The following is a 24,334-nucleotide window of genomic DNA, read 5'->3' on the forward strand; positions in this document are numbered from 1 at the left end:
TTCTGCCAGAAGCAAGAGCCTCCCTCCCAAGTTCAGGTTAGCCGCCAACTTCAGCTTCTTTTCCTTTCTGGACTACCAGATTGCTGCGACTACAGCTGTGCCCCACCATTCCCACTGGACAGTTTTTATTTTGTTGATAAAATACACAACCTACCAAAACCTCTTGAAAGATGACACCATGACTCTTCTAGGGTCGAATTTAAGGTACCCTGTTGCATACTTTAGATAGGGGCTCCTTTATAGCCAGTCACAGTCACTGTGAGGTAGATTCCCGATTGGAATCCAACTTCTGGTGCCCTGGCTGCACCTGCTACTTCAAGTGACCTCCGTTTAACCTCTGCGTAGGGGAGGGAGAAGGTGAAGCAGCTCACCTCAGGTCAGACTGCAGGAGGCGCCCTCCCTCCTATTCACAAGCTGAGCCTCTCACCTTCCAAGGGGCTTTTGCTTGCCTTTTTTGCTCTACAAGTATGTGGTGGCACTCCTAGCGTGCCAGTTTGATGTGGTGGCACTCCTAGTGTGCCAAATTGATGTGGTGGTGTGAGGACCATTAATGGACATCTCAGGATACAAGGTGGGAAAAGAGGCTTACTGATAACAGTACATCTGGTTTGAGGTGGGAAAATGAGTTGTGGTCCCCTCAACCTGGAGGAAACTTGTTGCCTACTGCACCAACAACTAAACACACCCTCTGTCCTCTTTCTTCTCTGCCTTTTAATTCTGCCTTTAAGGTTCTCTTCTCTGCTTTCTCGGGTTCCTCCATTCCTCTCTCCTATTTTGTACCTATTCCCTCTCATATCTTTATTTTTCTCTTTCTTTTCTTTGAAATAGGGGACTGCTACCGGGACCTTGAAGATGACTCCTCTGTCGCTCAAGAGAAAGTTATGGTGGCGTTGCCCTAGTTGAGGGGTGTAAGAACTGGCGTTAGCCGCCTGGATGGGGTGAGAAGGTCATCTCGCTTCTTCCAACCTGTGGCAAATTGTTACAATGTTTCCACCAATGCCCACGCTCCCATTGGCGCACCACCACGTATCTCCATTGGTCATGGGGGTAGTGACAGGGCTGTGATTGGTCCCCAGCCTGGGGTACCAGGTCACATATCTACCTGAGGCAAGAGCCTCTCTTCTTACTCTGCGACGGGCAGTCGTGAGTGACTGACTCGTCAGAGCTTCGAGCAACTTCCTGCGTGTTCCACAAGAGTCGAAGGTGCATGGTTCACCGTAGTGGCCTTAAGGGTAAGTACTCTTGTGTTCTCAGAGTCCGAGTGGGTGCTCGTGAATGCATGAACTAATTTAATGAATAGTAGCCGTGTCAGTGACTAATTTGTTCGCGGGTGTGTGTGTGTGTCACCCGCGACTCCTTAAGCGTGCGTGTCACCGTGACTCCTAGAGCATGTGTGTGGGTCACCCGCAATTCCTAGAGCGAGTGGGGAGGGTCACCCGTGACTCCTAGAGAGTGTGTGGGTCAGCCGCGATTCCTAGAGCGTGCGTGTGAGGGGGTCACCCGTGACTCTTAGAGCTTGTGTAAGGGTCACCTGCGACTCCTTGAGCATGTGTGAGAATTACCCGCGACTCCGCGAGCATGCATGGGGATCACCCAGGACTCCTAGAGAGTGTGCAAGTCACCTGCGACTGCCACAAAGTGTGCGCGTGTGTGTGTGTGTGGGGTCACCCATGATTCCCAGAGAATGTGGGGGGTCACCTGTGACTCTTAAAGGATGTGGGGGGGTCACCTGAGACTCCTAGAGGATGTATGTGTGTGTGGGTCACTTATGACTCCTAGAGCGTGTGTGGATCACCTGCGACTCCAAGAGGTTGTGTGAGTCACCACAACTCCAAGAGGATGCGTGCGTGTGGGCGGCAGTCACCAGCGACTCCTAGAGGATGTGTGGAGATCACCCGAGACTCCTAGAGGATCTGTGGGTCACCAGCGCCTCCTAGAGGATGTGTGGAGATCACCCGCGACTCCTAAAGGATCTATGGGTCACCAGCGCCTCCTAGAGGATGTGTGCGGATCACCTGCAACTCCTAGAGGGGACCTGTGGGTCACCAGCGCCTCCTAGAGGATGTGTGCGGATCACCTGCAACTCCTAGAGGGGACCTGTGGGTCACCAGCGCCTCCTAGAGGATGTGTGCGGATCACCTGCAACTCCTAGAGGGGACCTGTGGGTCACCAGCGCCTCCTAGAGGATGTGTGCGGATCACCTGCAACTCCTAGAGGGGACCTGTGGGTCACCAGCGCCTCCTAGAGGATGTGTGCGGATCACCTGCAACTCCTAGAGGGGACCTGTGGGTCACCAGCGCCTCCTAGAGGATGTGTGCGGATCACCTGCAACTCCTAGAGGGGACCTGTGGGTCACCAGCGCCTCCTAGAGGATGTGTGGGGATCACCTGCAACTCCTAGAGGGGACCTGTGGGTCACCAGCGCCTCCTAGAGGATGTGTGCGGATCACCTGCAACTCCTAGAGGGGATCTATGGGTCACCAGCGCCTCCTAGAGGATGTGTGCGGATCACCTGCAACTCCTAGAGGGGACCTGTGGGTCACCAGCGCCTCCTAGAGGATGTGTGGGGATCACCTGCGACTCCTAGAGGGGACCTGTGGGTCACCAGCGCCTCCTAGAGGATGTGTGGGGATCACCTGCGACTCCTAGAGGATGTGCAGGTTACCGGTAACTCCTAGGGGATCTGTGTGTCACCAGCGACTCCTAGAGGATGTGTGTGGGGGTCAGCCACAACTCCTAGAGCGTGTGTGGGTCACTTGCAACTCCTAGAGGGTGTGTGTGTGTGTGTGTGTGTGTGTGTGTGTGTGTGACCAGCGACTCCTAGAGGATGTGCACGGGTCACCCGCGACTCCTAGAGGATGTGCTTGTGGGTCATTTATGACTCCTAGAAGGGGGCGGGGGGAGGGGTCACCTGCGACTCTTAGAGCACGTGTGTGTCACACGAGACTGCTAGATCGTGTATGGGTCACCGGTTACTCTTACGGGATGTGTCTGGATTACCCACGACTCCTAAAGCCTGTGTGGGTCACCTGCAACTCCTAGAATGTGGGACGGAGGGTCACCAGCGACTCCTAGAGGATCTGCGTGTTTCATCCATGACTCCTAGAAAGTGTGTGGGTTACCCATGACTCAAAGAGAGAGAATACAGCGATTCCTAGAGCCATGTGTATGTGTATCACCCACAACTCCTTCATATTTGATAGTGATACTGGATTTTTTTTACATCATCAAATAGGCTAAGGAATCAAAGGAAACCCAAATACATTATGCAGCCTATTGCACCATTCTGCCTACCATTTGCTAACAAGAAGGCTCACACACCTTCTTAGAGATCCTTTAAACTTAAAAAAAAAAAAAAAGAAAGTTTTCTGAAACCTAGAAAAAGTAAGACCACTTATTTTTATTTAATCTAGGGAAATAAAAAATTAGCTAATTTAGTTCCATTAGCTTTGCTTGTCTGACTGAGATAGGTGTGTGTCAGCACATCTGGCTTTGGGGAACTTTACAAAATGTTAGTCAGGAGTTGGTATTAAGTGGAGTTTGTATAGAAAACTTTCGTCTATAAAAATGTGGTTTTGGTTGGGCAGTGATGGACACACCTTTAATCCCAGCACTAAGGCAGAGACAGGCGGGTCTCTGTGAGTTTGAGGCCATCGTGGTCTACAGAATGAGTTCCAGGACAATCAGAGTTGCATAGTAAAACCAAGTCTCAAAAAAGGTGTGTGTGTGGCGGGGGAGGGGAGAGGCTGTTTTAGACTTTGGCATAGTGGTAACATTAGTCACCCCAGCACTGAGGAGGCCGAGGTAGGAGGATCATGTGTTCAAGGCTAGCTAGGGCTACATAATGAGACAGAAATAGGAAAGGGGGCAAGGGGGAGGAGAAAGAAAACCTGTGCTTTGATTTATAGATGAGAGGTTTATAAAAATGTGACCCATGGCAGTTTGCATTGTCACAAAATGCCACTTTAGAAGAATGTACAGTGAAGCTGTGATCTTGCTTTATTCTAAGGAAAAACTGCTTGGCACGTCCACCATAGTGGTTTATAAGTTTTTGAAGGGGAAAAAAATAATCTCAGCACCTAGGCCTTCCTGAAGGGCCTTGGTGTTTTTGGTGCCAGTTTCCTACAGGGAGGATGGGCTTTGAACAGAGGAACATTGTCATTGGACCTCCCCAGAATTCCTTAAGATGTGGTGGCTTGTACCCACCCCACTCTCATCCCCCACCCCACCCCCTCACCCCTACCACTCCACCCCACGCCCGGTTGGTGGCTTGTGTCACTTGGTCTTGCTCAAAAGAATCACAGATCCCCGACTATAAGCAAGTAAAGTGAGAGCATTTAGCTTGCAGTGTAGTGAGGGACTTTTTACCTCCTGGTTACGGGTGGAGAAATCAAGGTCTAGGGAGCTCCCTGGCCCTTTCCAAGGCTGACTGAACAAGCTAGCATTGTGACTCCGGCCTTAAACTCACCCAGAAGCTGGCCCACTGCTCCCCACATAGCACACCCACGTGGTCTATCATCTCTGACACACTACCCAGATTTCTCTTTTCTTTCCTTTTTCTATCTTTTATTTTAGGTAAAGTCTTGATATACTAGGTGACTCACACTGCCTGTAATTCATTTTCAATTTTTTTTTTTTTTTAGGTTATCATACAAAATAATGGGTTGGTGTTGTTTTTGCTTTCTTTTGTTTGCTTGGGTTTTTTGTCTTTTTCTTTTCTTTTTGGGGGGTTTTGTTGTTACTTGGTTTTGTTTTGCCCTTTTCTATTGTTTTTGGGGTGATTGGTTTTAGTTGTGGTTTGGGTTTTTGTTTTTGTTTTGTTTTGTTTTTGGTTGGTGGTTGCTGTGTCTGCTTTTGTGTTTGGTTGGTTGGTTGGTTGGTTGGTTGGTTGGTTGGTTGGTTGGTTGGTTGGTTTTGGCTTTTAGTTTGTGTTTCGGAGAGGCTGTTCTTGTGCTTGTTTGAGGTGGCCTCATGTCACCGCAGTCTTGAGTTTGCTGTGTAGGTAAAGCCGGTCTTGAACCTTTGATGTTCTGCTTCTCAAGGGCCGCCTACCTGTTTTTCTGTTTCAGAGGTGTTTGGACGGAAGCCAGCACTCTGTGCGTGCTGGACAAGCAATCTCTAGCTGATCTGTGTAGCCAACCCCAGTCTGGGAATTTCTGAGACAGAATCTCACTTCTCAGTCCAGACCGGCCCAGAATTCTTGGCAATCTTTCTGCCTCTGCCTACCAAGCACTGGGATTGCAGATGTGAGCCACGATTCTCTCTCAGAGAAAAGTATTTTCTTTTCTTTTTTTTTTTTCTTCTTTTCTTTTTTCCGGAGCTGGGGACTGAACCCAGGGCCTTGTGCTTACTAGGCAAGCGCTCTACCACTGAGCTAATCCACAACCCCTGAAAAGTATTTTCAGTTAGGCTTAGTAACACAAATCTCTAATTCTACTACCTGGGAGGCCAAAAAAGGGAGAATCCTGAGTTTGAGGATAGCCTGAGCTACGATCTTGAGGCAACCTCTAAAACACCGCCACCATGACAACGAAATCAGTATTTTCCTTCAAACCAGTATCTCCATCCTGAGTTCCCTATCTCCTGGGTCACCTCAGTGTGTACATTTCAGTCCTCTGGCCATACGGATTCCCGAGTAAGCTTGGGGCTTTGCTGCCCCCCCCCCCCCAATCATCTCTCTACTGTTCTCAGGCAGCAAACGGTCGGTATTGGTTCCCATGGCTCTTTAAGACATCTCTAATTGGTCACCTCCCACTATGAATCCTGCTAAGAACTGAACTAGTGAATATAAAGAGTTCTGTATGGTTAGAGAAAACTAAAATGCTGCTTCTTCTCCCGTTCTGTGTTTTCCTCTTAACCCTCATTGCCCTTGCCTTCACCACTCATTGCTGCCTTCCTTTTAACCCCGGGGGGCGGGGGGTCTTTGTCTTAGCCGCCCAGTCAATGGGATTCTTTGCTTCAGTCTGGAAAAAGCAATGCAGAAAGGGGGATGGGAGGGAACCACATCTACCTGCGGGCGCTGCATTTTGGGAGGACGCCACCAAAGCCTGTGAAATTGAGTCTCACCGAGGGTTTCGTGGACCCACTGGGAAAATGAGATTAAGGAAAGCCAGTGTGTCGAGCATCTTGAATGAATTAATGTGGGCCTGGGAAAGTAAGCCAGCTCAAGGAAGGCGGCGGTGGCACACGCCTTTAATCCCAACGGAAGCGGGTGGATCTCTTAATTTGGGGCCAGCTGAGGCAAAGTGAAACACAGAAAAAGCTAGCTCTAAACGGGTAGAAACCAGGGCTGAGGACAGATATGGGCTATGTTCTAGATGACAAAAATGACAGTAGGCTGCAACATGAAGGTCAGTGGGCAGAAAGGGAACATTTCTCCTCTTAAAGAACCAAGCAAGGGATGAGTGTGTATGTCTGAAATCCCAGCACTCTGGAAGCTGAGACAGGAGAACACTGGGTCAGCCTGGGCGACTCAGCAGAATCATTGGCCTGGGGTGGGGAGCGAGAGGTGATCTTTAGAAAATTCTGGAGTTTTTAAGAGTATTGCAAGCTGTTTTGCTCTTCCTAGTGTTGGGGTCCAGGTTATACAGACTTTCTGCGGACTGCCTACTCCTTAGGCTGCTGAGGGCAGATTTCTTCATACACCTCAATCTGTGAGGGCTTTTAAAGAAAGGGTTTTAGGGTTTTTCTGTTGTGACATTTAGGCACAGCCAGGAAATGCTCTATTGTCAAGCTAACCCCTAGCTAGAATTTTTTAAAGGTTTAGTTATGCATATATGCGTTTGGAGAGGTGGGAGGCAGTAAGTGCACCTGGAAGCAAGAGTTCTGGATGCCCTTGGAGCTGGAGTTAGAGGAGGTTATAAGCTGCTTAATGAGAATGCTGGGACTTGAACTTGGGTCCTTTGCAAGAGCAGCATGCACTCTTGACCACTGAGCCAACTCTCCAGCCCCTAAAACAGTTTTGTTTTGTTTTTTGTTTTTTTTTTTAAACTTCACTTCTTAGTTGGTAGGCACAGACACACTCTTGTAATGCCAGCGTCCAGGAGGGTTTGGCAAGAAGATCTTGAGTTCAAGGCTGTCTTAGGCTACATAGTAAGAACTTGTCTTATACATGCACATTCACATACTGATCTTAATTTTATGGTATACTATGCCCCCTTCCATTGTATGCCAGGTCACCCATTCCTAGCACAGCACTAACTTTAGTCCTGCCTTCCCTTTTCCCATTCCAAGGGGATTTCGGTGGTATTTTCTTCCAGGATGAGGCCTCTCCATATGATCACAGATGCTACTGACATGGATCTGAGTACATTACTGTTCAGTCCGGGGGTGAGGGGTGAGGGGTGGGGGAGTGTGTGGGGAAGGGGTCTGAGTCTGGGAGGCTCAGAGAGCAAGATGCACTCGGCATGCAAGCTTTATAACCTGAGCTCTGTCCTGGGATCACAAAAAGGAGAAAGAAGAGAATCCCCTCTATATAGTTGTCCCTGACCGTCACACATGCATACCCCCCCCCACAAATTAATAATGCTAAATAAAAATCGTTCAGCCTGGCTTCATATGGTATATGCCTTCAGTTCCAGCACCCAATAAGAGGGATGGATGGTTTCTGTGAGTTTTGAGACCAGCTTGATCTACATAGGGAGTTCTAAACCAGACCCCTAAAAGTTTGGTCAGAAAAATATAGACCTAGGCCCCTGTCAGGGGCAACGGAACTTCCAGGTCGATAATAATTAGGAGAGACTATCTTTGGAAAGCTGCAGAAGATCATTGCTGGTGATAACTAGTGGGCAGCCTGTAGGAGGCCACTGAAAATCACGCAGCCGTCCTTCGTCATCTGCCAGGCTCCAACCTCCTCCTCAGGCAGAGTGAGAGGTCCCTCTTCTAGCTTCCTACTGAGCTCCTGACCTGGGGGAATCTAAGGGTGATGGAAGGAGATCAAGACCACAAAGCCAGGTAGCCTGTGGGGATGCTCAGGCAGGGCAAAGCCATGCCTGCTCCCCTCTGAAGTATCACATGTCTGCTTGCTTTCATAGGCAGTAGCATATCCGTGGCTCTTCTTTCCTTCTGAGGTATAATATATGCACGGAAAAGTCCACAGATCCACAGTGGGCATCTTGATACCATTTGTAACCACTCCCTATGGCAAAAGAAGGGCCATTTTTTAAAAATTTATTTATTTTGTAACCACTTCCTATAGCAAAAGAAGGGCCATTTTTTTGAAAATTTATTCATTTCATGTTTGTAAGCAAACTGTCACTCTCTTCAGACACACCAGAAGAGGGTAGCAGATCCCATTACAGATGGTTTGAGCCACCCTACAGTTGCTGGAATTTGAACTCAGGACCTCTGGAAGAGCAGTCGGTGCTCTTAACCACTGAGCCAAGAAGGGCCATTCTTAAGGTTAGAAAGATCACACAGGGTGGAGCCCAAGCCTGTTCAGCTTTAAACAGACGAGGAAGGACAGGCTCTCAAGGTCCAGGTGCAGCCTTGGCTGTAGAAATGAATGTCTAGGGAGGTCCTATAATGTGCTGGAATCGTGCTGGGGTAAGCTCCAGTGCCCCTCAACGGAAAGTCCACCGTACATGCCTTGTAATTTTAGAAGCTAAGTTTCCATAGGAGATTTGGGGTCACCTGGGCTTTATCGTGGGTCTTGTTCCTTATAGTCACTGCCTTGTGAGCTGCGTCCTTCCTGTCTTCTCTCCCTGCCTTCCTCAATGTCACCCCTATTTACGCAAGGCTAAAGGGGGTATATTATGTTGTAGATTATAATGGCCACCCCTGGAGAAGGCAACCAACCCAGAGATGATGGGGCACCCCAGCCAGTGCCACAGCTGCAGCAGCTTGAGCCCCGGGTGGCCCGCAGACGCCTGTCCCAGGCCCGCCATCGAGCCACCCTGGTAGGGCTCTTCAACAACCTAAGGAAGACAGTTTACTCCCAGTCTGATCTCACAGCCTCAAAGGTACAGGGCCTCGGGGATGTTGAAACATTTCTCCACATGGTGGGACTGTAGAGTGAGGTAAGGACTGGCCAAGAGCTGCCAGCCCTGCTGCTGCCCATAGGCAAACTGTCAAAGGCAGGCTTCTCTAACGAGCAGCCAAGCAGCCTGACCTGAGAAGGGAAATTATGGGTTGGAGGGAGACCATGTGGTTACTTGGTGGGCAACAGGCATTCCCCAATAGACGCTCCAGGACCCTGTATATCTACACACACGCATGCACGCACGTACGCACACGCGCACACACGCACACACACATGCACACACACTGGCACTCGTGTGCAGGTTCAGTGTATCTGTCCCTCCAGGCACACATTTATCTCTAACTACCCTTTTTTGATTTTTATTCATGCTGATGTTTAAGGCAGTCTCCACGTAGCCCAGGCTGGCCTAGAACTTTCCAGAGAATAGACCATCCTTGAAATCACACTCTCCTGCCTTTGCCTCTCCATAGTAATCCCACCGAATGAGAATAAAGACCTGAATTCTTTAGTAAGATTAAGCTTTACTTTCAATCAGTTAGGACTATGTACTCCAAAGTGGAGTTTGGAAATATAGCATCGCGCACAGGAAAGGGAGGGTAGGGTTTATATAGTCAAGGGTTGGGAGATTTCCAGAAGAATTTTGGCTACATAGGAACTTGGCAGACATTTTTAAATTATTTGGCAGAACGTCTTATCAGAGTATAATCATGGGGGGAGTCCAACTTCACCGGGCAGGGAACACGTCAGATTTCAGAAAGAGGGTTAAAGCACAGTCAAATTGAATTTTACAGAAAACAGAAGTGAACTTGTTTTGACCTTATAACAAAATGGCTTCCATTCTTAGGATGGGGTTGGGCTGGTCCATCAGATGACAGGTGTATACCACCCAGCTCCTTTTCTTCTTGGTTATCTTTTTTAGCTGCTAATTAACAATACACTAATTAATTATTGTCCAGAGACTGGAGAAAGGCCAGGTAAGTGGGGTGTTGGTAGGAGAAATCAGGTTGGTATCGGTGAGAACATTACAGGCAGCCTCATGTCTTAACAGAGGCTGGAGTGGGGAGGGGGAGGTAGAGAGGAGGGGGGAGGGGAGACACTTGCATTCTGGTAGAAGACAAGGCCAAAAAAGGTTCCCACTGCATCTCCCTGTCTGAACTCTTTTGTACCCCTGAACCCATTCCCAGCCGGTTGGCTCCTTCCCAGGATGACGCCTTCAGCAAGGCAACAATCATAACCTTTTAATTTTTCTGTTACTAGAATTCCCAGAGGAATTCCAGTTTTTGCTGGGGTAGGAGGACACCACAGAAGAGCTCCGGAGCAGGCCCAGGCCTCTGTGGAAAATTTAAAAGGCAGCTCCTGACCACTGGGTCTACCTGTACGGGTTGTCAGTGCAGGAATCCCCCACAGACCCCCCTCCACCTGCCCTTGGAAAATGGGGGGGGGGCTGGTGAGTGGTGAAGGAAAGGCACGTTTAGCAACTCAGGGTGAAAGAATGGGGTCTCTGCTAGGAAGCAGAACTCTCCCCAAGGCATAGCCATGTTCCCCATCCACTGAATAAAGAGGCACTAGCTTGTGCTTCTGAGGGGCATAAAACCTAAAGTCCCTGTCAGTGACCAATGGAGAAGTGTGTACACACTAGCAGGACAGCCAAACAGAAAGCAGGCACGCATGGCCTTGCTGTGGGGAGCGCAGCTAAATCTGGAGGGAAGCCATATGCACCCTCCCGCATGTCCGTCCTCTTCCCCAAATTTTGACTTCACGCTTTAGTAGGTGAGAGCATGGCTCTTGGCTAGTCTCAGTAAATGGGAGGCCAGTTACTTCTAGCTTCCTTCAGTTGCCAGATCAGGGAAACCAGGGAATACTCATGGCTTCCTCACAGGTCATGACTCACAGGAAAAGTCAAACATGGACGTCCCCGTGGTGTTTCCCAGTATACTGTGCTATTCGTTGCCTGCACCTCTGTTTCCTACCCTTCCCATTTTACAGCCACCAGTGCTGGGGACCCAGCTGCCTGCTGTTTTCTCTCTTTCTTGGTTATTGGAGGGACAGTCTGGGATTCTGCATGGGAAAAGTTGCTCTATGAGGCTGGTCAGTGGCAAGGTTTTCTTGGCTCTCCACGGCTGCCATAACACAACAGCAAGCATGGGTAGGCGGACCTAAGACAACAGCAGTTTATTGACAAGGTCAGGGTCCGGAGCCTCTGAACAGCTTCAGAGGAGAACCTTTTATGTCTCTGCTAGCTTCTGGTATCTTCCACCCAGCCCTGCTGTCTGGAGGGGCAGCGCTCCAGCCACACATTCATGTCTCACTGCCCTCACATCCTCTTCTGCCTTGGGTCTATTCTGTGTCTGTCCACATTTCTCCTTCTCATAAGGGCATCAATTCTATTGAATTGGGGGCCAGCCCAAGGGCTCTATTTTAATATAGTTACCTTACCCCAAAATAAATAAATAAATAAATAAATAAATAAATAAATAAATAAATACCTCACTGTCACAGATGCCACAGAGACCACAACATATCTTTTGCCTTTTGGTGTTGTGGTTTTGGGGGGGTGGGGTGGGTAATTCAATCAGAACAAAAATCCCAAGAAAGTGAGCCTACTACAAGCACTCGAAAGGGCAGGAGAAAACGCCCAGTAGGAGAAGGTGCTGGTCAAGCCTTAGGTCAAGCCTGATGACCTAAGTTCAATCCCCAGAGCCCACATGGTGGAAGTGACCCCTGATGGCTGTCCTATTGCCTCTACAGGGTCATTATACAGTAAAATACTATTTGAAAACATTATTCTAGGAAAAAATATCGATGTTGATGTCTCTGGCTTCCCCGATGCAGTAGGAATATAAGAAGGCACATGGGGGAGGGTGTATCTTAGGTGGTAGGGTGCCAACCTGGCATGCCCGGAGTCCTGGGATCCATCTCCAGCACTGTAAAAACCTGGGCTGGTACACACCTGTCATGGCAGCACTCTGCAAGCATCAGAGGCTCAAGGTCGTTCTTGGATACACAGGGTGTTCGAGTTTACCCTGGGCAACTTGTGAGAGAGAGCGAGAGACCTGGCTTCAAAGAGAGGGAAAGAGTGTAGGGGAAGAGCTGAGAGGTCCTGCTGAGCCAAAGCGGGACATTGGCTCTGGGCCACAATGCCAGCCCCACAGATATCGGCTGCTATAACAAAACGCCCTACTCTGGGACATCCATAAGCTGCAGAAATGCATTACTCCCAGCTCTGGAGGCTAGACTGTCTAAGTTCGAGGTGCCAGCAGGTTTTGTGTCTGGTGAGGGCTAGCATATCTGTTTCATGTAGCCATGTCCTCCCAGGGAAGCGTGAACAAGCTCCCTCGGGCCTCTTTTCTTAGGGTATTAGCCCCATGCATTCAGAGTCTGCTCTCAGGACAATTGCGTCCTCAAAGACCCCCAACCTTTGAATGTCTTCAAATGAGGGTTCGGTAACAGGAAGAACACAAACATTCAGAGCAGAGTAGCCAGAGCGTTGTCTTGCCGTCCTAAGAACAGCCGAGGTCCCTAGCCCCTGCATTCCGAGTGAAGGACAGTGAGGTATATAGGAAAAAGGGCAGGAAGGAAGGGAAAAATTCTGAATTCAAATCCACAGAGCATTTGCTATTTTTAGGTATGTTTAGACCATGTAAAAATTATAATTATTTTCTTTTTTTTTTTTTGTTTAAAACAGGGTCTCATGCATCCTGGGTTGACTTTGAACTCAATATGCACCTGGCATTGGCCTCCTGACACCTTCTGCCTCTACCTACCAAGTTCTGGGATTATAGGCCTAGGCTAACACACCTAGCTACACGGGGTCTATGAATTCAGCAAGGAAACATTTGGAGTAAAAGATACTGAGTTGCACATGGTCACCACTTGAGCAGAAGTCTAGAGGGCCTTTGTGCAGGCCTGAGCTTGACATTCCGTCCACCAAGCCCCCTTGTCACAGTGTCCCACCTGCAAGCAGCCTATCTGTGACTCTGCAACCACTGTGGTCGTTTTCTCAACACATCTCATTCCCAAACACCTTGGGATTCCAGTGAGCACCCATTTATAGAATGCAAACCTGTCTCCACACCTTCTGTGCACTGGGTCAAACTTCCTATCCATTCCACAGACCAGGACAAGGATGGGACTTGCATGGGGGGAGTATGGCCTCTGAGTGACAAGGGGTTTCCTGGGCCCGTAAGGAAAATCGTTTCAGCAGTGAAGGGCTGTGTTTTCAACGTCTGTCTGTGTCCTCAGTGGCAGGTACTGAATAAGGCGAAGTCTCATATTCAGGAACTGGAAGGAAGCTTGGATAATTTGCTGAAGCTCAAAGGCAAGAGACCCCTCCCTAGAGAAGGCTGCCTCAGACTTTCCATTGCAGGCAGAGATATGGGTTAAGAACCTATGGTGTGGTGTGTCAAGCACTGTGCTTGGGCCATAACTGGACCCCATCCCAGGAAATCTGCACCCTGGCAGCATGGGCAAGGGTCCCCAGACTGTGTGGGTTCGATGGTTTCCCTAATGGGACATGGCTAAAGGCATCTGACCTCAGCTTTAGGAACCAGAAAAGGAGTAGACTAGTACTTGACCTGACTCTCCCCTCATGCCTTTGAGGAGAAGCGGGAAATGGCTCTGCACTCTCTAAAGCTAGGCGGGTCTGGGTTTTCTGTGCCTCCCCCCTCCTCCCAGGGTCCCTGAACTAGACCAGCAGGAGAGACTCAAAGGTCTGACTTTTCTCATTATGACTCTTGCCCTCGTGTCCCTGATAGGATTCTTCAACCTGCAAGACGGAAATCCCAACACCTTAGAGGAGGTCAAGGAAGAATATGCCAGAATGTACTCTGAGAATGAAAGGTGAGACCTGGCAGGTACCGGAACTGGGAGCCTTCAGTGCTGCGTGACAGCAGACTCCAGTGAGCAAGGCCATGAGGGTTCTCTCACCCACTTAGCAGCTGTCCCATTCCCTACAGCTTTATCCTTCCTTCATCCCGATAACATGGCTTGGATATTCTTCCTAAGTGACTCATGCGTATTACAGAATTCAGAAAAGCATGAAACCGTGTATCATCTCACCTCTCTGAAAATTCATGCTAGCTCTGATGGATATCTACCCCCAATCTGATTGTTTGCATTATTCAAACTACTTTAGAGACGGGAGATCATAGAATTTACCCATGTCTTGGTGTGTGCGTGCGTGCGTGTGTGTGTATGTGTGTGTTATATGTATACAGATATATGTCTATATATGTATATGTATATATGCATATGTATGTGTGTTATGTTTGTATATATGTGTGTGTATGTATATATGCATATGTGTGTACATGTGTGTTATGTATGCATACAAATGTAAACATATGTATATGTGCATATGTGTGTGATGTATACATATGTGGTGTGTGTATATGTGTGTGTGTGTGTGTGTGTGTGTGTGTGTGTGTGTGTGTGTGTATAAGACAGATGTGGAAGACTATACAGACATCCTAGTCAAACTTGAACAGAGAGGCTGGTTTGGGAAATGTCCTTCTCCTATGTTTGCTCCACTGTCAGTCACTTTCCTCACCACTGTGACCCTGACACTGAGATGATCACACAAAGGAGGAAGCACTGGTTTTGCTTACAGTTGCAGAGAGTTCAGTCCATGGTTGCTTAGCCCCGTGAGCCTGAGCAGATATCCTGGCAGCAGGAATGTGTGGAAGAGGAGGGCCATTCAGCTCGCAGAAGACAGGAAGCAAAGAGAGGGATAAGAAGGGGTCGGGAACAAGATACCCCCAATGTCCCACCCCAGTAACCTACTTCCTCTAGCTAGGACTTACATCCTTATGTGTCCAGGATCTCCCAAAATAGTATCACCAACAGACATGAAGCCCTCACACATGAGACTTCTAGGGGGAAGAGGGAGAGGAACTTCACGTGTAAACCATATGTGAAGTCAGGAATACATTTAACTTTCTCACTGCCAGTGCTTTGCATGCGTGGTGTGTAAGCGTGTTCTCTGCTCTGCATTGCTGTTAAAAGTTGACATAAGGCTGGCCCCTTTCTCATGCATGGAGCCTGCAGGTCCCGGACTACATTTTGTACTTGAGGGGACAACTGTCAGGCCCTTGTTCTCTCCATTGGCCCCATGGCATGTCCACTCCAATGACATGATATAGGTCCAGGTTGGCCTCTAATGAGACCCAGAGTGCAAGCCACATCTCTCCCACCCCAGAGAGGGCCACAAACGATCTGCCGTTTTAGCCCACTAAAACCTATGGTGTCATGGTGTTGTCCAGGGATTTTTGGTGTGGGCACTTAGAACTTTCATTTTCTTCTCTGTACGTTTCCCCTCTGATTTCCAGAATTTTATTTCAGTTCTTCAGTTAAATGCCTTAAAATGTTGTTTTATTTTTATTTTATATGGATGGGTGTTTTGCCTATATGTATGTCTATGTACCATGTGCCCACAGTGTACTTGGAGACTGAATGCTGGGTCTCCAGGACTGGAGTTATAGATGCTTACAAACAGCTATGTAGGTGCTGAGAATTGAACTTAGGTCCTCTCGGAAGAGCAGCCAGTGCTCTTAAACACAGATCCATCTCTCCAGTCCTGCTTTCCAAACTTTTAAACAACAAATATGTAGTATAGCCTGTGTGAAATATTATTAAATATATTATTAAATGCATTAAATATTACATTAATATTTAATATTAATTAAATTTAAAATATATTAAAAATTAACTATGTTGTAGCCTAGTGGAAATTTTTGTTAGAAATCAAGTTACATCCTGTGAAGACATTAAAAAATGTCTCAAGAAGAAAGAAACTGCCTCCAGTCTCCCTCCATAAAGACTTTATCATTTTCTTGTTCACAGAGGAATCAAATGAGATAAGCATATGTTTTTCTTCTATAGCCTGTAAAATGACTGACTTTCAAACGATGGGCTAGCAATCTTGTATTCATAAGGGCCACTTGGTTATTATCCACATATTTGGAGTATATAGCTAGCAGAGATGTATTATGAGTTTGGTGTGTGCACTCACTGGCGAGATTTGCCTAGCACTCTCTCGATTCCGTGTTCTCCCCCAGTGTGTTTCTAAACAGTTTTCCTCAGAACAGCCCCCCTGCATGGCTGCCCCCTGAGGCTGTTGGGCCGGATGCTGAAGAAGGAGGAAATGATGAAGAGAGAGAGGTAGAGGAGTACCAGGAAGAGGAGGAAGAGGAGGAAGAGGAGAAAAAAGTCGATCTGTCCCACTCCTCTCCCACTCTGTTGCCGGACCTCATGGAATTTGAACGGTGTGAACAACTGGGTGGGATGCTTTACTCACGCAGGGGGATTGATTCTATGGGCAAGGGGACAGACACTCCAGCTGGCCTGTATGGCACCCTCCAAGCATGCATGGTTCAAACCAGGTTCCAAATCACCAAACTACAGGATTTCCATGTGGGAAGCACCCCAATGGAGACCAGCTAATGTAATGTTAAAGTTACATTTGTATAGCAAATACGGTTTTTACTTAGAAGGGGGGATTATTTAGGGGTCTCTGGGGTAAGAGTGCTGCTCTCAGTGATTTTTAGTACTCACCCCTCCTTCTATCTCACACACCCCTCAGAAATCTGCTTTCGGAGGTTGAGTACCAGGCCACATCTTCTCTTATACAAAGATGGTTCCTGGCTTGCTCAAACTTCTAATGCCTCCTCCATGGACCTAAGACCCTCTAGCAGCCTTGCTGGCTTCCACATGGCATGAACTAGAGACAAGAAGGTTCACATCATATGTAGCAGAGTCTTTCATGCCCGAAATTAAAGCAGGCCTGCTACGTTGTAGTCTCAGAATATTCCCACAGTGAGGCAAGCTAAAGCAGCCATGCCTTGTACAAAAGCCATGCCTTGTATTGAAGACATGAGAGAGGCATACCTCTCACCACCATGGCTCTCAAGATGGCTGCTGCATTCGTGGGGCCAGGGGAAGGCAGAGACAAAGCTATGTTGTTGATAAACCAAGGAATGGTAGCCGTGACAGCTGTGGCCTGATCATAAGGACCTGGCTGAGGTCTGAGGGACAAACCATGTCTGTTCCAGGTACCTCAACTTTTACAAGCAGACCATGGACCTCCTGACCATGAACAGCATCATCTCCGCACAGGAAGTGACACTCCCCATTGTCTCTGCGGCCATCTCCCACCTGTGGCAGACTCTCTCTGAGGAGAAAAAGGCCAGGCTCCTGCAGGTGTGGGAGCAACAGCACAGCACCTTCTCGGACCTCACCGAGGCCTGTCTAGAGCTGGCCGGTGCTGAGGGCAGCATGAAGGACAGCGGGGTGGACAGCCAAGGAGCCAGCTGCTCACTGGACTCCACCCCGGAAGAGGTGAGCAGACCCCATGGGGTGGTCCTATGCCTTGACTTTCCCAATGGCCCTCAGCAGGTGACTCCTGAGAGGGCTTTGTATGTGTGAGGAGAATGAGTGGCCTGCCACTGTGTGGACTAATTATATGAGGTTAGCGAAGGGAGGGCCTCTCTATCACAAATCTATGGGAAGAGATGCAGAGCTAAAGATGGGAACGCAGGCCCTTCTCTGGCCCCTTTCCAGATGCTCTTCAAAGTCACAACAGGAATGTCACGGGAGACACCAAAAGCAGTGTCCAAACCTCAAAGTCTTGTGTTCCAGGGGGGGGGGAAATCGAGGAAGACTCTAGAGCAGATGTTTGCCCTCTGGGAGAGAACTATACTGGGTGTGGGTAAGAGCCCCTGCAGACCCATCGGGGGCAGAGAACCCCTCTTTTTTCTTCAGGGTGGCTGCCAGTGTGTGTGCCAGGGAAAAGGAAGCAGGTCCAGTCACACTTTAAAAAATAAAATAACTTATTTTTATTTTCTGTGCATTGATATTTTGCCTGCATGTATGTCTGTGTGAGGGTGTCAGATTCCCAGGAACTGGAGTTACAGGCAGTTGCGAGCTGCATGTGGGTATTGGGACTTAAACGTGGGTCCTCCGGTAGAACAGCAAATGCCCCTAACCACTGAGTCATCTCTCCAGCCCCTCTTATACTAAATATGTATTAAGACTTCTAATCTGAAATTCAGATTTACCTAGGTGCCCTGTATTTCTGCTAAGTCTCTCAGCCTGAAGTGTAAATCAATTTTGTTTGAATACTCAGTATTCTGTTGGAACACAAATTCAGGAGAAAGCAGGATCAAGGCTATCTAAACAACAAGTGTGTTCTCCTACTATTAATCACTGTAATTCTTACAACTCGATGAAGGAAATGATTGTAGAGAAATAGGTCAGTGTGTCAGCAATGAGTATCTCTGGCAGGAGAGTTACTGGGTGATTCTTAACTCACCCATTCCTGGTTCAGAACTCCCATGACATTCACAAAGTCCTTTTATGAAGCAGACAGCCATTAATAATACTGTCAACGTAATTGAGTTTAACTCACTTACATACATACATACATACATACATACATATCCTGTTGTAACAAAGACACTGTTGGCACCTTGCCCTTTGTGTGCCACTGTAGAACCCTGAATCTGAGAAATAACAACATGAAAATGTGTTCTCTCACTGTTCAGGGAGCTGAGAAAGTCACACTTCCTATGCTGACGTCTGGCTAGGTCCTTCTTGCTGTCTTCACATTAAAAGGGAGGGGAGAAGAAGGAGGGAGAATTTTTAATACCCTCTAAAAAGATTTTACCGTTTTATTCTTAACTATAAAAGTGCGTGTATACACCTGCGGGCATGCATGCGTGCGTGTGTGTGCACGCGTGCACATGCGCACGAGTGCAGATGCCTACAGAGGCCAAAGCACATCAGGTCCCCTAGAGCTGGAGTTAGAGGCAGTTCAAGGAATTGAACTTGGGTCTTTTCCAAGAGTCCTATGTGTTCTTAGCTGCTGAGCTGTCTCTCCAACCCCTGAAGCCCAAGTCAAAGATATTAAAGAGTTTTGGAATGGACAGACGTTTGACCGTGGCTGTTGTGACTTGTTTTATAAAAGAGAGTTTGAAAGAAGTTCTTTGCTGACCTTGCCAATGAATGAACAGGCATTGGAAGCCAGCCCTCCTGCAGCCTCACCCTCCTGCAGCCTCACCCTCCTGCAGCCTCACCCTCCTGCAGCCTCACCCTCCTGCAGCCTCACCCTCCTGCAGCCTCACCCTCCTGCAGCCTCACCCTCCTGCAGCCTCACCCACCTGCAGCCTCACCCTCCTGCAGCCTCACCCTGATGAGATGGGGTTGTGTGTTGTAGGCTTGAATATCTCCACCGGGAAAGGTTCAGGCTGAGGCTTGGCTTTTTTATGGGGCCAGGGGTAGCAGTCTCCAGCTCTTTCTCTTCCTCTCAGTCGCTCCCTGAGAAGATCACTGAACAGAGACCCTGAGTTTGGTGCTAGACTTCACGTGTGTGCTGGACAGGATGCTAAGAGAGAGCCCGTCTGCTGCTCTTGGCCCCGTAGCCCTGGACATGCAGCAGACTGCAGTGTTAGCGCTGACATAGGTAACATTGTCCTCTCTTTCAGATCCTCTTTGAAGATGCTTTTGATGTGGCGAGCTTCCTGGACAAGAGTGAGGCCCAGCGTCTGTCTAACATCAGGTAAGGAAGGTGACAGGAAAGTGTGTTCATATGTTCGTGGGCCTGAGGTTACATCTGGGTGAGTGTGTGGTGTATGTGTGTGCATATGTGAAGTTGTGTGAGTGTGCGTATAGGTAGGAGACCATGTCAGGGCGAATGTGACTGTGTGTGAGAGTGGATGTGCGTAAGCACCTCATGTCTGGTATGTTCTGCATCCCACAGATACACACGTAACCCCAGAGGAGGAAATTCATCCTCCCTGGCCCAGGGCTGGCACATACTCAGGTTCTAAGAACATGTCTCTTAATGCCTAGTTTCCCCAGTGTGCCTTGGTCCTGCTCATGCCTGATCTGGGCACTCACAGACCTACTACTGGTCCATCCTGCATAACCCAGCTTAGAAACAACAGACACTTATTGCTTAAGGTTCTGGAGATTGGACATTCAAGGTCAAGGCGGAGACAAAGCCTGGGAAAGACCAGTTCCCTGTAGCTATCACCTTCTCCGTAAACAGATCTCTGTAGGGCATCTTTATAAGAGTCCTGACACACACCTTTCTATGATTCCGGGGGTTAACTACAACTTATAAGAATATAAATTGGGGGGCAGGGAAACAGCGAGCTGTGGCCCACGAGTCAGGCAATAGCAGCCAGCCTGGCGGGCACACAGCACCAACATAGGAATAAGCTTTGAGCTGAAGGGATCTCTCAGCCGTACAAAGTGGGGCACTGACAGGAGCAGAAGAGGAAAGGATGGGCGGCTGCACCGCAGTGAGAAGATGTGGAACAGGATCTGGAGAGCCGTTTTAAAAGACTTACTTATTTTATGTGTGAATGCTCCATCTGCATGTATACTTGCAGGCCAGAAGGGGGCATCAGATCCCATTACAGATGGTTGTGAGCCACCATGTGGTTGTGGGGAATTGAACTTAGGACCTCTGGAAGAAGACTAAGATCTGAGCCACCTCTCCAGTCCTGGGATCTGGAAAGATTTATAAAGCAAGAAGCATCTTGCCTCCATCCGTACTGAGGGGACTTTCCCAGAGTGAGACAGTCCAAAACTGAGGCCCTGCAGCTGCGGTTTGCAAAGCTGTGGTCTTGGCTGACGATATGCCTGACGTGTAAGTTTTTTTTTTTGTTTTTTGTTTTTTGTTTTTTGTTTTTTTTGCCATGGGACAGAAGGACATCCAGGTCCCTATGATCAGAGTGAAGGGTTCTCTCGGTGGCAGCCTGGGCTCCAAGGAGTCCTGAAAGCCATGATCTGGGTGGCTTCAAGCAGAACTTCAGTCTGCCTGAACACCCACCTTAGTTCTGCCACTCCACCCCCCAGATGCAGGTCTCACCACGCTTGGGGACTGCCAGGAAGCCATGCGTTGTTGAGTTCTTCCCACCGTTGTACGGTGGATCCTATTGCAGCAAAAGGCTAGAACCCTGCATTCCTATTTCTGCACTGGGTTTCGCTTGTAAGGACAAGGTCATTGTCAAGAAGTTGTCAGAGTGCATTTGTGAAACAGTGTTAGAAACTCCTCATTCCACCGAAAAGGCAAGAAGAAACCTATTAAAGTATCTTTTCCAGCCTTCTGTAAAAAAGGATCCCTGTGCTAACTGGAACCTCCTTCCGTGGAGAAGTGAGGGCAGGTCTGCCTTATGATACTCAGCCTCTGTACTGCAAGGTACTCACTGCCCGGGAATGCTTCTAAAGCCAGAGAGGAAGAAGCCCACCCACAAATAGAACTACCATTTGCTCTAAGCTGAGTACCACAAGAAGAACACTGAGTGGGGACTACTCCCCGACTGAACCCACACTGTATGGACACCCTGGGCTGCCTCAGGTGGCCCAAAGCCACAGTCCCCGCTGCAGAAGACGGAGAGAAAGAGGAGCTCCCATCTCTTCACCCAGGATGTCACAGCTTAGACCACTACATCGAGACGCAAGAGACAGGCTTGCCATAGTCACTTTGCAGGCCTTCCAAATATGGCGTCTCAGTGAGGTGGTACACACTTCCCCGGAAACAGCTCTGGGCTACTTGACAATTCAACTGAGTGCTTAAAGTTTGCACACTGAGCCGGTGTTCAGGGCATGGGTGGTAGCAAGCCCGGGTGAACGATTTGATTCTAAAGGGTTTCTCTTTCTTCTACTGTCAGCGCTGTGTTTGCCAGCTGCAACTCAGAAAATCTAGAGGAGAAATTTCAGCTCTACATACAGATCATCGAGTTTTTCAAAGGCCTTGGCTGTGTCAACACTCCATTAAACCAGGTAAGATAGAGTGGGGAACAGCAAAACCTCTTCCAACACCTTTAGTGGGGAGGGCACTCTGGCCCACCCTGACTCCATCCACCCCAGAGGGCTTTCAGGCTCTCTGGTTTGCTTCACGGTAATTCAGCTTCAGTCTAGTGCCTTCTGTACAATGGAGGACACCGGGAAAACAGAAGAAAGAGGCAGGGGGACTTCCTCCAGGAAAGCTGCACAGGAGCCCTTTGTAGCAAAGCCAGATTCCCAAGGACTGGCTCCTAGCGGGCACTCATAAACATTGTGTGAGCTCTTTGGTCTCTGTGAGTCTTCAGTGTTATCTCTGGTCAGCCTTTGAAGGCTAACTTCTCTCTGAAAGCTCCTCAGTAGCTGGTGGTGATGTAAGTCACAGGATCCTGGTTAGGGCTCCATTCCTGAACTTTCACGGGGTTGGGGGATGCTAGGATGACACCACCAGGGGACAGGCCCTTTCAGATTCTCCACCATGGTTTTTCTCCATTAACCTAGCAAGCTACCGCTGTTTGTTTAAAATAGTACTAGAATAGTGGCAAACAATTTCAGCGAGGGCACCATTTCCACGGGCAGAGGTGTCCTTTGACTCCTTTCTTCCTGGTTCCGCATTTCTCCCTGCTGACACCACTTTCAGTTCCTCTCGGGGACAGCGTCTGTCTCTGCACAGTCTACTTTCCACTTCCCATGAATCCTGGAGTGCTCATCCTGTAGCACCTGCCCCACTCTTCGTGTTGGATGTGATTACGTTAGTACATTGCCAAGACTTTAACAGCAAATTCACCGTACTCGGCAGAGACCGAGGACAGAGGTTGAGAGTCTGTGTTAGGCAGAGTATTTGAACTTCGCCCCTTCCGAGCATCACCTTGGGGTCTTGTTAGCCACCCAGGACTTGTATAAGTGACAGAGCAGGAAGCCCTGTGATTTGATAGGCTAGTGTGAAGAGGGAGCTTTCCTTGTCTTCCGTGTGGCACCCCCCAGCTCTCTGCTGCCCCCTGTCGCATTCATGGGAGGGTTTGGATGAAGCTCTGTGGGCGGCCACACTGCATTCTCTGAACGATGACTTAAAACAGCAGCAATCCGGAAGTCTGAAACGAAGGGTCAGCAGGGCTGGGCTGCTTCTTTCTATGCCAGGCCTAACTGCTAATGGTGCCCAGCTTCTTCTCCAGAGCAGGTTGTGGGGTGTGGAAGGTTGCAAACCTCACATCTGGGTATCACCCATGGGAGGTCCTACTCTCAGTAGATGGCTGGACCAGTATAAGGATCCTTAAAGAACAACCCCGATCTGCCAGCCTATCAAACAGCGGGGGTCATTTTCTGCTTGGCAGAGAGAAGGAAGGAGATCAAAAACCCTGGAATTATGTTTAGGGGAGAGACAATAGAGTCCTGAGGAGTTGCCTGGCATCTTTGAAAAGAGTGAGACAACTTTACTAAACATTGCTTCTCCTCCTCCTCCTTTTCCTCCTCTTCCTCCTCCTCTACTTCCTCCTCCTTCTCCTCCTCCTCCTCCTTCTCCTCTTCCTCCCTCTTCCTCTTCCTCCTCTCTCTCCTCTTCCTCCTCCCTCCTCCTCCTTCCTCTTCCTCCTCCTTCCTCTTCCTCCTCTCTCTCCTCTTCCTCCTCCCTCCTCCTCCTTCCTCTTCCTCCTCCTTCCTCTTCCTCCTCTCTCTCCTCTTCTTCCTCCTCCCTCCTCCTCCTTCCTCTTCCTCCTCCTCCCTCTTCTTCCTCCTCCTCCTCCTTCTTCCAAATTTTTTTAATAGTAGGTAATGCATCTACATGTTATGAAGTTCAAAACTTCCCAAAAGATACTCAATAAAATCTCAGTCTCTCTCTTATTGGGCTTACTAACTCTCCCTCAGTTTTTCCCAGGTACAATTACCAGAACCAGTTTCCTGCCCATCTACTCAAGGGCAGTCTGTGGATATTTATGTATAATGCATGTGCCTTGCCCATAACTCTCCTAATATCTGTACTACAGATATAGGGCCATCACATTCCTTTCTTTAAAGCCAGGCATGTGATTGGCGGGTGCATCATGGTATGGGTCACCATATTCTGTAGATGGGTATTTAGGTAAAGCTTTCAGATTTCCCCTCTTGTGGGTGCATGGAAGTTCCAAGCACAGGGCAGAAGCCAGTTCTTGGCTGCCCTTCCTGGAAGTCCTAGGACCTTGTATCGAACTAAATGGAGATAAGGGTGACCCCCTACCTGGCAGGCAAAGCTGGAGAGTTGAGCGCACCTGGGATGCTGGGACCTTCTTATTTGTCTGGAGATGCGTTGGTCCTAAGGGTCAGCCTCTTGTTTACTGATCTGCAGGAACCAGATCCTCCTGTGGATGACGACGTGATGTTGTTGAAGTGCCTGGAGACCTTCGATGATGAAGATCTGTAATGCGGAGGGGAGCTGAAAAGAAAAAGATTAAATGGGGGAGGGGCGGGTCCAAGTTTGAAATGCCAATGGCTAGGGTTATACCCCCTTGTCTTTCAAGACTCATTGAGAAAGGCTGTCTCCAAAAGCCTTTTTGATGTTCTTAGTTTCTGTTACTATAAAGTGTTAAGAGCAATGATA

At 48.6% G+C, this 24,334-nt stretch overlaps 1 protein-coding gene across 1 annotated transcript; it reads left to right on the forward strand.

Moving 5' to 3' along the window:
• Window positions 1-999: 999 nt before the first annotated feature.
• Stra8 (stimulated by retinoic acid 8) lies at window positions 1,000-24,334 on the forward strand. Its single transcript, XM_006236282.5, has 9 exons — window positions 1,000-1,232; window positions 8,762-8,959; window positions 13,222-13,297; window positions 13,734-13,818; window positions 16,035-16,241; window positions 17,028-17,313; window positions 19,458-19,531; window positions 21,654-21,765; window positions 24,083-24,334. The coding sequence occupies exons 2-9, from the start codon at window positions 8,768-8,770 to the stop codon at window positions 24,155-24,157; spliced, it is 1,107 nt and encodes a 368-aa protein (XP_006236344.1). The 5' UTR covers window positions 1,000-1,232; window positions 8,762-8,767; the 3' UTR covers window positions 24,158-24,334.

The sequence above is a fragment of the Rattus norvegicus genome, chromosome 4, assembly GCF_036323735.1.
Source record: "Rattus norvegicus strain BN/NHsdMcwi chromosome 4, GRCr8, whole genome shotgun sequence".
Taxonomy (NCBI): Eukaryota; Metazoa; Chordata; class Mammalia; order Rodentia; family Muridae; genus Rattus; species Rattus norvegicus.

Excerpts from the sequence above, each read along its gene's own strand:
- Stra8 (XM_006236282.5), top strand. The coding sequence starts at position 8,768 with ATGGCCACCCCTGGAGAAGGCAACCAACCCAGAGATGATGGGGCACCC. Across the intron at positions 8,960-13,221 it reads CTGATCTCACAGCCTCAAAG|TGGCAGGTACTGAATAAGGC; the intron begins GTACAGGGCCTC and ends CTGTGTCCTCAG. Across the intron at positions 19,532-21,653 it reads CAGCGTCTGTCTAACATCAG|CGCTGTGTTTGCCAGCTGCA; the intron begins GTAAGGAAGGTG and ends TTCTACTGTCAG.